This window comes from Chiloscyllium plagiosum, unplaced genomic scaffold (genome assembly GCF_037043375.1).
Source record: "Chiloscyllium plagiosum isolate Xiang-an unplaced genomic scaffold, Cpla_swu_hap1 HiC_scaffold_2, whole genome shotgun sequence".
In the NCBI taxonomy this organism is placed as follows: Eukaryota; Metazoa; Chordata; class Chondrichthyes; order Orectolobiformes; family Hemiscylliidae; genus Chiloscyllium; species Chiloscyllium plagiosum.
Genome location: NW_028270140.1, coordinates 14,264,382 through 14,278,839, shown reverse-complemented (window position 1 = coordinate 14,278,839; position 14,458 = coordinate 14,264,382). Strand labels below are relative to the sequence as shown.

General features: G+C 39.5%; 1 protein-coding gene across 2 annotated transcripts in view; it reads right to left on the bottom strand.

Annotated features, from left to right (window-relative positions):
- The window catches only part of polr1e (RNA polymerase I subunit E), a 36,810-nt gene that overhangs the window by 9,336 nt on the left and 13,016 nt on the right, over positions 1 to 14,458 (bottom strand). For both annotated transcript variants that reach the window (XM_043719713.2, XM_043719721.2), the window contains exons 5-10: positions 14,285 to 14,340; positions 13,196 to 13,340; positions 6,943 to 7,050; positions 3,779 to 3,875; positions 2,656 to 2,795; positions 384 to 465 (exon numbers count right to left, since the gene is read on the bottom strand). In XM_043719713.2, the coding sequence (XP_043575648.2) occupies positions 384 to 465; positions 2,656 to 2,795; positions 3,779 to 3,875; positions 6,943 to 7,050; positions 13,196 to 13,340; positions 14,285 to 14,340 (628 nt within the window). The remainder of the gene's footprint in view (positions 1 to 383; positions 466 to 2,655; positions 2,796 to 3,778; positions 3,876 to 6,942; positions 7,051 to 13,195; positions 13,341 to 14,284; positions 14,341 to 14,458) is intronic.

Sequence of the window (14,458 nt, the reverse complement as noted above, 5' to 3'; positions counted from 1 at the left end):
GATTTGAATTGCCTTTTAAATACATACTAATAGCTTCATAGAATTTTTTGAACAACAGACTGTTGACTGTTTCAGTGATATTAAGATTAGCTGTTAGAGGCAAGATCCATATAATAGTCTCAGAAAGCCTTCCATACCATATGTTTTTGATTCCTGAGCACTTCTGGATTTACGCACCTTGCATTTAGAAGTAACAGAATAAAAGAACTTAGATCAAGATTTAGTATTGGGTTTTCCAGATTGCTGATTTTTCTTTATTTCTACTATGGTGTAGAAAATGTTAATGGATCACCAGTATTTGGGGATTTCTATTTTAGCTATCTTCTGAACTTTGGAAAACATTTATGCAATCCATCTTTGGAAACTTAAAAAAGGGTACTTACCGTCCATTGTTATAAGTGAGGACCGTGAATTTTTTCATCAAACTGCTTCTTACAACATCTGCAACATCACTCCCAAGGGAATCTGAAGCAGAAAATATTTAAAGTTATACTTGAGTTAAGCAGTTTAATTAAGTATGGACTGTTTATATTGTAGAAATATGACCCTGGATCATGTTTACTTTAAGAAAAATAAAAATAATATAAAAGCATGCAAAAAATCATTTTCGCATATCAATTTTTAAAACCAATAGATACCAATAGATTTCTAGTGTAAGCTACTTATGCCTTAGTCAATTATACTTATAAAAAATTTACAATCATCGTTTGTGCCAAGTTAGAAGTCAACAGATGTTGGAGTGACCAATCAGGCAGGAGCCTGATTCAGCATTTTCAGAGACAAAGCAAACAAAGCTTAAGTAATTTATAACTTTCATATGAATTTGGGAAAAGATTATAACTGCAAAATATTTCAGAATTTTTTTAAAATCCTGAAAAGTTGATGGAATGACTTTAATAAAATATGAATTTATCTATGCCAACAGTAACACTTTTGTGACAACTGGAAAGTTGTTAATCATTTAAGGTCTATCAAGAAAATGTGGGGCAAAATATAGATTAGATTCCCTACAGTATGGAAACAGGCCCTTCAGCCCAACAAGTCCACACCGACCCACCCAGACCCACTCCCCTACCCTAAATATACCCCTGACTAATGCACCTAACACTATGGACAATTTAGCATGGCCAGTTCACTTAACTTGCACATCTTTGTGACTGTGGAAAGAAACCAGAGCACCTGGAGGAAACTCACGCAGACACGGGGAAAACATGCAAACTCGACACAGGCAGTCGCCCGAGGCTGGAATCGAACTCGGGTCCCTGGTGCTGTGAGGCAGCAGTGCTAACCATTGAGCCACTGTGTCGCCCCAAAAAGAATCCACTTTTTAAGTTACTGAAATTCCTACCGTTCAATATCAATTGAAAATTGCAGAATGAAAGATCTTCAAATCATGCCAAAGTACAAACTATTTGAATCGGACCAGTAATTTGTTTCATATTATAAAGGAAAGCCTATCCCAAAAAAAAAGAAATTTCTTTGAAAAGCCGAACAGGGCATTGGCAAGATTACACCTAAAGTATTGTGTACAGTTACGGTCACCATACTTAAGGAGACGTATTACTTGCATTGTTTGCAGCGCAGAAATAGTGCACTAGGTTGAGTCCTGAGATAAAGGGGTTTGAGAAAAGATTGAGCAGGTTCGGACTATACTCAATGGAGGTTAGAACAATGAGAGGAGATCTTATTGAAACATAGAACATCCTGAGGGATTTTCCCTTTTTTGGGTAACGTAGAGCATTTAAAAATAAGTGGATCACCTGTTTAAGACAGAGATAAGTAGGAATTCCTTCTTAGGAATATTTAATCTTTAGAATGCTCTTTAACATCAAGGAGTGAAACTGGGATCATTGAACATATTCAAGACTGGATTAGATCGATTTTTGATACAAAAGGGAATCAAGGATAATGGGGGATGTGCAGAAAGGTGGAGTTAAGGTCAGTCAAATCAGCCACAATCTCACTGAATGGCAGAGCAGGCTCAATGGGCCAAGTAGTCTAATCTTATTTCTATTTATTCTGAGTAAAACAGAATCATTCTATTTCTACTGCAGTTAAGTGCTCACCTTTGTAATACTGGGTGCACCAGCTAAGTTAAATAACTGAGCAAAAAATTCCAAAATAATAAATATACCTCATGACCCATTTAGTTATTGTTACCCGGAGAACTGTTGTTTAGCTCATGTACTTTAACTGTAAGTTGATGTAGTACAGAAACCAGGTGCTCTGATTTCTTTCCACAGTCACAAAGATGTGCAAGTTAAGTGAACTGGCCATGCTAAATTGTCATTGGGCGATTTTACAAAACAACAATTGTTTTTGTTTAATACTAATCAACAATCAGGAGGAGATTTTAGGACAGTGAAACCTACTGGAAATTAAATTGGATACACTATCTTCAAAAAAGTATAAGGCCCACAGTTCAACTGAATAAATAGGTGAAGTATGAAAGTTCCAAATCTGTGGATTCCTGATCCTGACCGACTTCGTCCAAGGTCACAAAATTTAAACAGAGGCCCAACTTCATACTTTTATGCTAGGCAAGCTTTGCACAAATAATGTTAAAGCTCTCAATGCTCCCAAGTGTAATTCTTGGAACTGATTTAATGTACACGTCGATCTTCAGTATAAAAATAGACGACAAATAAATTTTACCTTTCTGTTTTAATTCACGGTCTCTTAAATTGTGTAATCTGATCAGAATCTGTAAGTAATGTAGGCAGTAACACATATGACCACGATTTTTCTCATCCTGAGGTAAGGACTTCAGTGATTCCAGGACAAAGAAGGAATAGCTAAAAGTAAAGAACAATAAATCATGCTTAAATATTAAGCTTCATCTTCTTTCATCTTCTACTAGACCAAACAGCATTTCCTTAGTGTGTTTAAAAATTGCAACATTATGTAGTGTTACATCACGGGGTAAACTCTCCTGCTTAATTTAAACAAGCAACACAGAAAAGATTTATCCCGTGCAGTAATCTGTGAAAATTTCAGAGGCCAAGAACTAAATAAAGTAAAAATTAACAATTTTATTTCTTAAGTATAACAGAGAATAATTAACTAACAACTATTTACAACTCCTTCTAACCTGTCTTATATTTTTCCTTCTATAATACTGGTCCGATAAAACCCCCGATTAAGATTTACTGAAAAATTCAAATTTCAAAATCAGCCAGCAGTCAAATCTTTATATTTTCCTCTGTAGAGTTGCTTTCCAGGTCGGTGTTGATGTTTTTCTCTGTGCAAACTCATTCTCTAGACAGGTACCTCAGAGTTTTCACTAGCAGCCTACATCCATTGGTCTTCTGGCAGTTCTCACTCAATTGTTCATTTTTTCCCGGTCTTATACCCCCAAAGCATCGCATTATGTCACTGGCTTTTAATATTGTCAATATACTCAATTCAAATGATTGGAGTTTGGTTTTTTCTGGGTATAATTTAAATTGATTGGCCTAATTCAAATTTGTTTTTGTCTCCAGGCAACCAGCTACATTAGCTGCTGGCCACATGTTACACTATATTTTGTTCAGAACACTTGGTGTTGTCTAGTAGTTCTGCTAGCTTTTAACTTACTTACAGGTACAGTACACCTACATCTTCATAACAGTAGCAAAAGATGATTAACAGCTGTTATGAAATGTAAGCAGTACAGATTTTCTTCTGTAAAATATACTCTTCAGAACAGGAATTTATATGAAAGGCATCAGAAATTTAATAATGATGGTAATTATTGTGGCTGACAACCTCATACTAACATATTATCCACTAAACTTACTTGCCAGTTTGTGCTAATTTGCTAATTTCTTCTGCAGCACTTATCTTCGGTAGTTCACTATGTGCTTCAATCGCTTGATATTCAGTAGACGAGATGACTTGTGATTAGTTAAGGAGATGTCCACAGGTGAAAATGACCGACAATTTTAAGAAATTTGACACGAGTTGCAATTATCTAATTATTTTGATCTGCCATAATACCATAGTGCTAGAATTGTAATTAGACCAAGTAGTTGTCATCTCTTAAAGAAAGAGTCACCATCAAGATTTTCCCATCATTTGACTTTTTTTTATTCATTCATGCGATTCACTGGCTCTCCAGCATTTATTGACCATCTCTAGCTGCCCTTATGGAGATGGTGGTGAGCTGCCTTCTTGAAACCGTGCAGTCCATCTGCTATGTGTTGACAGACAATGCCATTAGGGAGTTTCAGGATTTTGACCCAGTGACAGTGAAGGAACAGTGATATATTTCCAAGTCAAGATGATGAGTGGCAGTTTTCTCTTATTGATCTGTGGAATGTGGGCATTCCTAGCTGGCCAGCATTTATTGCCTGTCCCAGTTGCCCTTGAGGAGGTGGTGGTGAACTGCCTTCTTGAACCACGGCAGACCACCTGCTGTAAGTTAACCCACAATACCATTAGGGAGGGAATTCCAATATCTTGACCCAGTATGGAGGCAAACTTGCAGGTGATGTTACCAAGTATCTGCTGCCCTTGTCCTAAGAGATGGAAGTGGTTGTGGGTTTTGAAGGTGCTGTCTAAGGATCATTGGGTGATTTTTCTTTCTGCAGTGCATCTTGTAGACAGTAACAGCAGTGTGCACTGAGCCTCGGTGATGGAGGGGGTGGATGTTTGTGGATGTAGTGCCAAACAAGTGTGTTGCTTTGGCCTGGATGCTATCAATCTTCCTGAGCGTCATTGGTGATAAACCTTTCCAGACAAGTGGTGAGTATTCCAACACACCCCTCATTTGTGCCTTGTAGATGATGGATAGGCTTGGGGGAGCCAGGAGGGAGTTACTCACTGCAGCATTCCTAACCTCAGACCTGCTCTTGAAGCCAATGTGTTTACATGACAAGTCCAATTCAGTTTCTGGTCAATGGTAACCCCAAGGATGTTAAAAGTGGGGGGGGGGGGGGGGGGAGTCAATAATGGTAACACCATTGAATGTCAAGGAGTGGTAGTTAGGTTGTCTTATTGGTGATGGTCAAAGCTGGATATTGTCCACATCTTGTTGCATTTGAAAATGGACTGCTTCAGAATCTGAGGAGTCATGAATGGTGCTGAACACTGCACCATCATTGGCGAACGTCCCACTTCTGGCCTCTGATGGAGGGAAGATCACAATCTTAGAATTTTACAATACTTTGCACTTTTAAAGATCAGCCTTGAACTTATTAAATGACATAGTAGACTTGAGGATCATACAGCTTCTATCAAGTCCTATTTCATATGTCCTTACAAAATGATTCAGACATTGCAACCACTGCACCCATTAGCCATTGTCAGTTCAATTTCTCTGTCCTTTTCATTGTCTTTTAAGTTCTCTCCTTTTCCAATATTTATCAACTTCACTTCAAAAACCTTTATGATTATGATTTTCCAACTGTTTCTGAAAGGTCATTGTGTCCTAGGTGTCTCAAACTTTGTCTGAAATGCCCTGAACCCTGTGGATTATTTACAAACATTGAAGGAGACTGCTAGCTTTATATGTTTGATGGTTATGATGTTGTAATAAGTTTATTTTTCTTTGAAATAGTTTTACAAAGTCTGTTAATTTGGACAAGATTATATGTCAAGTGGCATGCAGGTGTTTTCAATGGGAATTTCATTGCATGCTTGAGTAACAATCCGAGGGGGATGCTTTTTCAAAGTGAATTTTGAAAGGCTGATTTTGTTTTATTTGTTTCAAAGACTTTCCAGTATTATTTATATGGTTCATTGGTTCTGTATCTAGTGGGACACTGGGTAAGTGAGCATTGGAACAACAGGTGATATAGACGGACCTCAGAGGTGCTGAGGACTGAGTGTTAAGAGTCCAAATAAGATTACATTAGATTTCTACAGTATGGAAACAGGCCCTTTGGCCCAACAAGTCCACACCGACCCTCCAAAGAGTAACCCACCCAGTCCCATTCCCCTACCTTATATTTACCCTTAACTAATGCACCCAACACTATGGGCATTTTACCATGGCCAATTCACCTAACCTGCACATCTTTGGATTGTGGGAGGAAACCGCAGCACCCGGAGGAAACCCACGCAGACATGGGGAGAATATGCAAACTCCACACAGACAAGTCACCCGAGGCAGGAATTGAACCCGGGTCCCTGGTGCTGTGAGGCAGCAATGCTAACCACGAAGCAGTAATGTCACAGTAAACACAGGTGGGCCTTCTAAATTGCTGGTGTTGCCATCCGCCCACTTCCATCACTGACTCTGGGGGTGGGTGGATCTTTCCTGACTCCTGGAGACCAAATGAATGAATTTACTACCTTTTAAAAGTTTGCAATGTAACACTAGTTTAGGAACTGTTACGGCATTTCTCAAAGAAAAAAAATTCTGTTACTCTCTCCACAAATGCTGCCAGGCCTACTTTTCAGTATTTTGTGATTTTACTTCAGATTTCCAGCATTTGCTGCACTTTGTTTTCGAAAAAGGTTTTGCTGAATTCATGTATCCACTTGAAGGATGGAACAGGACAAGCGAGTTTAAGATAATCTCTAGTAAATCAAGTTGGGAGAAATATCTTTACCTAGGAAGTAGGAGTGAGGAGTGCACTAACACAAGGAACAGCTGAGGCAAAGAACTTCTTTACATTTCAGGGGAAATTAGATAAGCAATTTTGAGTAACAAGGAACAGATGGAATTATTGATGGGGTTAGATAAAGATAGATGGGAAGAGGGTCATGTATAGCATAAACATTATGTCGAGACACGCTGACTCAAAACTGACTGTTTCTGTGCTGTAAGTACCTTTGAATACTCTTGTCACTCCCCTTTCTCCATACCACTTAACTTAAAACCTTCTCTCCAACAGCATGCACTACAGAATAGTAACCTTACAAACTTTGTATGTAAAAGACAAACTGAACTGCTTCTGGAGAGCCGTTACTGTACCCGTGAATAGCAAAGCTCAACTTGCAGTAAATAAAGGATACGGTCCTCAAACTTGTAAACATCTTCAGGCTTATCCGCATCAGCATGACAAGGTGGAATAAAGTCTGACTTGTCCTGAGACTCGAACTGTGTCGCCTCACTAGTTATAGCTTTGTGAAAACCAAATGTTGAAAATAATATCACATGTATATTGCAAAACAGTATTCCAATACATTCCATAATAACAGACGAAAGCAGAGAAGATGCAGCTGTTTCCTTACAAATACGATGCCAAATAATAGGATTCTATAAAGCTGCAACTAGTTAATCATCCAGTGGAGTCTTCACTTTACCTTTGTAAAATAAATAGGTCATATTTATTTAAATGATTTTCTGGAAATGGATAGCAACCACTTCTTGCTTTCTCAAACAAATATTGTAATCTAGGTTACGTTCCCGATAAGAATTAGCAAAGCATTTGGGATTTTAACATCTTTCTTGCTGTTCAAGATTATAATTTGCTAAAATGGAATTGGCATGATCTCTGTGATGTCAATCTAGCAGAACACAGCTACAGTACTGAACTTAACTAAGTTCGTGACCTTAATGAAAAAGTAGCTTGTTGGCAATCTCCTCTAAGAGTATGTCAGAGTCCCTCTAGATTCTTGTGCTTAGTTTTGGGCACCAAATTTCTGAAAAAAAACCCAATCATTTTGAAAGAGAAACAGTCCCAATTCATCAGAATAATAACAGGACTTCAAAAAGATCTCAATTATGAAAATAAGCTTACATTCTGTTGGGTTAAGAAGGTTGAGGTGTGATCTCATCAAGTTCAGTATGACTAAAAGGATTCAATAAGGTAGGTACTGAGGAATTATTTCCTCTAATGAAGGAATTCAGAACAAGAAGGCATCATTTCAAAATCAGAGTTAGGCCATTTAGGAGCAGAATCAGTAAGTACTTTCATACTTTTTTCACTGGAACGTAGGAGGTTGAGGGGTGACCTGATCGAGGTTTATAAAATCATGAGGGGCAGAGTGGAGATGAAAAGCAAGAGCCTTTTCCCTAGGGTGAGGGAGTTCAAAACTAGGGGCATATTTTTAAGGTGAGAGAGGAGAAAGTTTTAAAAAGGACATGAGGGGCAAATTGTTTTTACAGAGAGATTGGAATGAAATGCTAGAGAAAGTGGTGGATACAGGTAGAGTTACAACACTTAAAAGACATTTGGATAGGTACACGAATAGGAAAGATTTGGAGGGATATGGGCAAGTGGAACCAGTTTAGCTTGGGAACATGGTTGGTGTGGACTAATTGGACTGAAGGATCGATTTCCATGCTGTATGACTCTATAGAAGGATAGTGAAAATCTGAAACTATTCCAATAGAGTGGGGTCAATTTTCAAAGTTGAAAGATTGTGTTAGGTAAATGGAGTTCAAATATTGTTTAATTACTTAAGATCTATCCCTAGTTCTATTTTATTTTCTTTATCATAAGTTGGGTGCAGAGGCTTGGTCATTTTAGCTGATTAACCGTACATCCGGAAACTGAAATGACCTAAACCCCAAAATATGTTTTGAATGCACCCTCCTGCTAATTTGCACAGGAAGTATGTGATCTGAAACCCATTCAAACCATGTCAACCAGCTCTAGCCTGTTCATCTCTCTTAAGAAAATTTACCCAAATTCTGTTGGGAGCCTTCAAATAAATGAATTGATACCCCTGGAAAACTGACCAGGGTCAGTGTGGGTGTCACTGAGTCACTTTCTTTCAATTCTGAAATTTTAGTAAAGTGCCTTAACTGGCCCTGACCTGAAGCCTATCATATTCAGCTGTTTAGCAACATTGTTCACAGTGCTGCCTTAGTTTTGGATTTTGATGCTTTTCATTGCAAAAAAAGGTTTTATTTTTCCAATAAACATGTCAGAAAGGCATTTCTAAGCAAACATTAGATTCTGTTAAAATCCATAATCCATCTTGTCACATGTTTTCAATGTAGCTTGATGAAAACATTACCCTGAGTAATGTTTTTATCCCAAAACCGAAATTATCCAATTCTGATTCGCAATTGGTCCAGAGGTTCTCAAATAAAGGATATCCGACCTGTACCACTGAAAAGGTACCGCCGAGACTGAGACTAATTATGGAATGTTGCTAGTGTCACCTTTGCACTGTTAACACTTACCAAGGTGCAACAGAATGCTGTCTCAAACTGTTGCCTTACATCATTCGACCATTGAGAAGGAAAGAACAAATACAAAATGAGAAAAGGCCATTCATATGGGTTCAATTGTGAGCAGTTTTAAATTTACTTATATTAAAGGGGCGGCACGGTGGCTCAGTGGTTACCACTGAGGGACCGCCAGGGACCCAGGTTCAATTCCAGCCTCTGGCAACTGTGTGGAGTTTGAACATTCTCCCAGTGTCTGCGTGGGTTTCCTCCGGGTGCTCTGGTTTCCTCCCACAGTCTAAAGATGTGTCTAGATGAATTGGCCAAACTAAATTGCCCATAGTGTTCAGGGAGGTGTAGGTTAGGCGCATTAGACAGGAGTAAATATAGGGTAGGGGAATGGGTCTGGGTGGGTTACTCTTTGGAGGGTTGGTGTGGACTTACTGGGCCGAAGGGCCTGTTTCCACACTGTGGGGATTCTAGAATTTGACATCGTAGGAGGTGGTGTAAAATGTCTAAGAGGAGAAAACCTATCTCTTAAGACATCAATTTAATCTTTCATCTCCATCAGGGGTGTTCAAACTCTAGCCCTGTTATTTGTTGCTTAATTTGACCGATTTGATTTTGTTGACCTGGATATTTGGAAAGAACCGTTCTGAGCGCAGCTTCCTTATGAGTGCTAAATCATTGATCAGAACTTGGGGATCTGATAATGTCAGCAAATCAAGAGGAACTGAAATTAGTGGAAGACAGCAAGTTAGGTTTATCCTCAAAGTTGTATGGTATACAATGCTGTCAGCAACAAAGGCAGAAAGCATTGAAACTGTCTACATATTGACTGCTTTCAAGATGAGAGGTTATTTTTCTCCTGGATTGGAAATCTATATTAATGGGACACAGTTTCAGGATAAAGGTTCAATTATTAGGAGATAAGAGGAATTTCTGCAGTAATAAGATTGTGAAGCTTTGGAATTGTCTATCCCTGAGATAGAGATGTTTTAGCTTCTTAGGGAATCAAGGCACACAGAGTACAGGAGATTAAACAGAAGCTCAAAGATGACAGTACTGATTAGCAAAGCATGCTCAGTGCCATGCAGCCTATTCCCTATGCACTGATAATAATTTATAAAAAATAGGAATAGATCATGGCTGATCTGACATTCCTCACAACCATTCTACTGCCCTTTCCCATAACACTGGATTTCCCTAGTGATCAAGAATCTATCCCATCCTTAAATATTCCCAAGGACTCTGCCCCCACAGCTCTCTGTGGGAAGGAGTTCCAAAGACTCTCACAACTCTGAGAAAAAAATTCCTCCTCATCTCAGTTTTAAATTCTGATACTAGGCCCTCTGGTCCTAGGCTCTCCCATGAGGAACCATCCTCTTAGCATTTACCCAGTCAAGCCCCTTAAGAATCCTATGTTTCAATAAAACTGCCTCTTGTTCTTCTAAATTCCAATGAGTATAGTACCATCTGGTTTAACCTTTACTCAGAAGGCAATCCCTCAACATTTACTAATCATCTTAGCAAACCTTTTCTAAACTGTGTCCAGTGAAATAAAATCTTCCCTTAAACCAGGGGATCAAAACTGCTTAAGTACTCCAGACATGGTCTCACCAGCACCTTGCACAGTTACAGTAAGACTTTCTTATTCTGAGACTCCAACCCCCTTTAAATAAGGGGCAAAATTCCATTAGCCTTCCTGATTACCTGCTGCACCTGTGAGCTAGTTTTCTGCGTTTTGTGTACAAGTCCCTTTGTGTTTCAGCTTTCTGCAATTTCTCCCCAGTTAAATAATACTAACCCCACAATCTCAAGACTGAAGCGGTTTCCAGAATATTTCAGATTCTCAATCTTCTAATCTTGAGAATGAAATGAAATATTATTCAATGAGCCTAAAACATGACAAAGAAATACCTTCCAGCTTCTCTGGAACTTGTATCCTCTAACCTCCCAAAACTGAAGTTAAACAACCTGACTATATCCATCACACGCATTATTTTGAAATTTTTATCAAGATGGTGGCTCAGTAGATGGTACTGCTGCCTCAGTGCCAGGGAGCCAGTTTCGATTCCAGCCTCGGGTGACTGCCCGTGTGGAGTTTGCGCATTATCCCTATGTCTGCGTTTGTTTCCTCTGTCAGTCCAAAGATATGCAGGTTAAGTGCATTAGCCATGGGAAATGCAGGGTTACAGGAATAAGGTAGACGGGGTATGGATCTGGGTTGGATGATCTTCGGAAGGTGTGGAATTAATGGCCGAATCCCATGCTTCCACACTTTTGGGGTTCTGTGATTCTAAGGTTCGTCCACCTACTGGTCCAATGAGAACAAGTTAAATACTCAAAAGAACTTTTGAACCTCAATAATTTTCATTTTGCTAATCTGAACTTTCCAATGCCCCAAACATTTTGTAGCAGCTTCCATAAAGTCTTTTCTAACATACCCTGCACCTTCCTTCCTTGACACGGATGGATAAGTGAACAGTCTTCTATGAATTCCAATCATAGTAAACTGGTTACTGAAGAGTCAATTTGATGCAAACCACATATCGAAGGTGTAAACCATTACACTCCCTGGGACATATCATTTAAAACTACCTTTTTAAATTTGCATCTTGTAAGTTTCACATTCATGATTAAATTGCATGCCTTAGCTGAAGGCAAAATTGGGAATTCCAAAAAAGAAATTCCAGCTCAAAGGCATGTTTATGTAATCTGGTTACAATGGGGGTAAAAACTAAACAGAGACCCGAGGTTGCACAACATTCATGATCTACAGAAGTCTCCAAAACTGTGAAGATCCAAACTTAATTGGCCTGGATCTTAATAATTGTCATAAATATGGAGTCATAGAGTCACAGAGATGTACAGCATGGAAACAGACCCTTCGGTCTAAATCATCCACGCTGACCAGATATCCTAATTTAATGTAGTCCCATTTGCCAGAATTTGGCTCATATCCCTCTAAACCCTTCCTAAACGCATCCAGATGCCTTTTAAATCTGGAGATGCCGGTGTTGGACCGGGGTGTACAAAGTTAAAAATCACACAACACCAGGTTATAGTCCAACAGGTTTAATTGGAAGCACACTAGCTTTCGGAGTGACGCTCCTTCATCAGATCATTGTGTCAACCGCCTGACGAAGGAGCAGCACTCCGAAAGCTAGTGCTTCCAATTAAACCTGTTGGACTATATCCTGGTGTTGTGTGATTTTTAACTTTTAAACTTTGTAATTGTACTAGCCTCCACCACTTCCTTTGGCAGCTCATTCCATACGCACACCACCCTCTTGTGTGAAAGTATTTCCTCTTAGGTCCCTTTTAAATTTTTCCCCTCTCACCCTAAACCTATGTCCAGTCTTGTTCTGGACACCCCCACCCCAGGGAAAAGACCTTGTCTATTTAACCTATCCATGCCCCTCATAATTTTATAAACCTCTATAACATGACTGGGCAGTTGCACTCTCCCTCTCATGATTGCTAAGACTGATAATTCTCAATGCCCGAACTAATAGTCAAAAGTATTAACAGTGTTAGTTGGTGAGTGGAGCACATTTATCTCCTATACCTATACACTGCAGGAGTGGCATAGTGGCTCAGTGGTTAGCACTGCTGCCTTGCAGTGCTAGGGACCCTGGCTCAATTCCAGCCTCAGGCGACTGTCTGTGTGGAGTTTGCATATTCTTCCCGTGTCTGTGTGGGTTTCCTCTGGGTGCTCCGGTTTCTTCCCACAGTCCAAAGATGTGCAGGTTAGGTGAATTGGTCATGCTAAATTGCCCATAGTGTTCAGGGCAGTGTAGGTTAGGTGCATTTGTCTGGGGGAACTGCCAAGTGATAGGGGAACGGGTCTGGGTGGGTACTCTTCAGAGGGTTGGTGTGGAATTGCTGGGCCGAAGGGCCTGTTTCCATACTGTAGAGATTCAAATTCTAATAATAAAAGCTTAGCACTGACTAATCTTCACAAGGGATAGCTTTGAGATTTGCATATGACTTATTCACATATCTTGACAAAATAGTTATTATACATTAGTGCCCCTCCCCTTGCACGCTCCCTCAGATCAAAAATTCAGGTTGCTGTAAAATAAAGTTATTTTGTGCAGGTAGATTGTTTGATCTTAAATAGTCACAGAAGAGTTCCTTTACCTGTGATTCCTTTCTTTTCAATTATATTTTCTGCTGCTTTGGCTACAGCTATCTGTAAAGTCTCATTCCCGACCTGATTCAGTCTGCGAGAGCTTAGGGCACGTTTTTGTTTCTTTGTGCCAAACGCCTCAATGAGGGAATCCACCTACGGAATCAACAGTAAACAGTTAATATATTTTAATAGCAAAACATCACTTTGGATAATTTCTTCCCACGCATTCACAGGCCTGCACAGACAGGTTAACAAAAACTGTACACAATATTCTAATTGCTGATAAAGGCTTTGAAAGTTTCAGATTTTAAAAACATTGCTACAAGGAGACATTTTACGTCTTGCAGGCATCTGGTCTAGATTTGATAAAAGGGTTACCAATTTATAAAGCTCGAGAGGAATGTATTGATTGGGCCTGTCATTGGCATGCAGATGTAGCAACCTTTTAGCAATAGTTATGTTCTGTACTTTCCACTTAGTCCCACTGGTTTGCCAATAGTTGAGCAAATTCCATTTGTCCTCGCTTGCCATATGGAAAAGAAAACACAAACCAATTCACAGGAGATGAATGCTAGATTTAGTAAATTTATAAAAGAAAGCTCCACATACTCAGCTGAGGGTTGCAGCATCACCAGTGTCAAGATAAACCTGCACAATTATTCCACTAAAAGCACAAAGTAAAGTGAAGGATTGCAGAATGACAATACCAGGCGAAAGTGAGGACTGCAGATGCTGGAGATTAGAGTCAAGATTAGAGTGGTGCTGGAAATGCACAGCAGGTCAGGCAGCATCCGAAGAGCAGGAAAATCGATGTTTTGGGCAGGAGCCCTCTGTTCCCGTGCTGTACATCTCTATGACTATCACTCGTTCTTCTAAAAGCCAGGGAATGTAGGCTTAGTCTACTCAAGCTCTCCTCTTGGAAAATCCCCTCATCCAGAGACCCAACAGATTTAACTGCCTCCTCATGTACCTTCTGCCCCTGTCCTTCTGTGGCGGAGGTCACAGGTTTGGAAAATGCTGCTCCTGAAGCCCTGGCAAGCAACTGTAGTGCATCCATAATTGCAATCTTTGTCAAATGCTATAAAAAGATTAATTACCTTCTCCCTGTAAGAAGTGCCTTTTTCACTGGTATCTCCTTCAATGGCAGATTCACCTGAGGAGATGACACGAGCATCAACACGCTGCTCCAATTCATAAATGGACATTTCAAATCATTCTTAAAATAAATTAGACAACCAGTTCTGAAACTCAACACTTCACAGGTGATGACA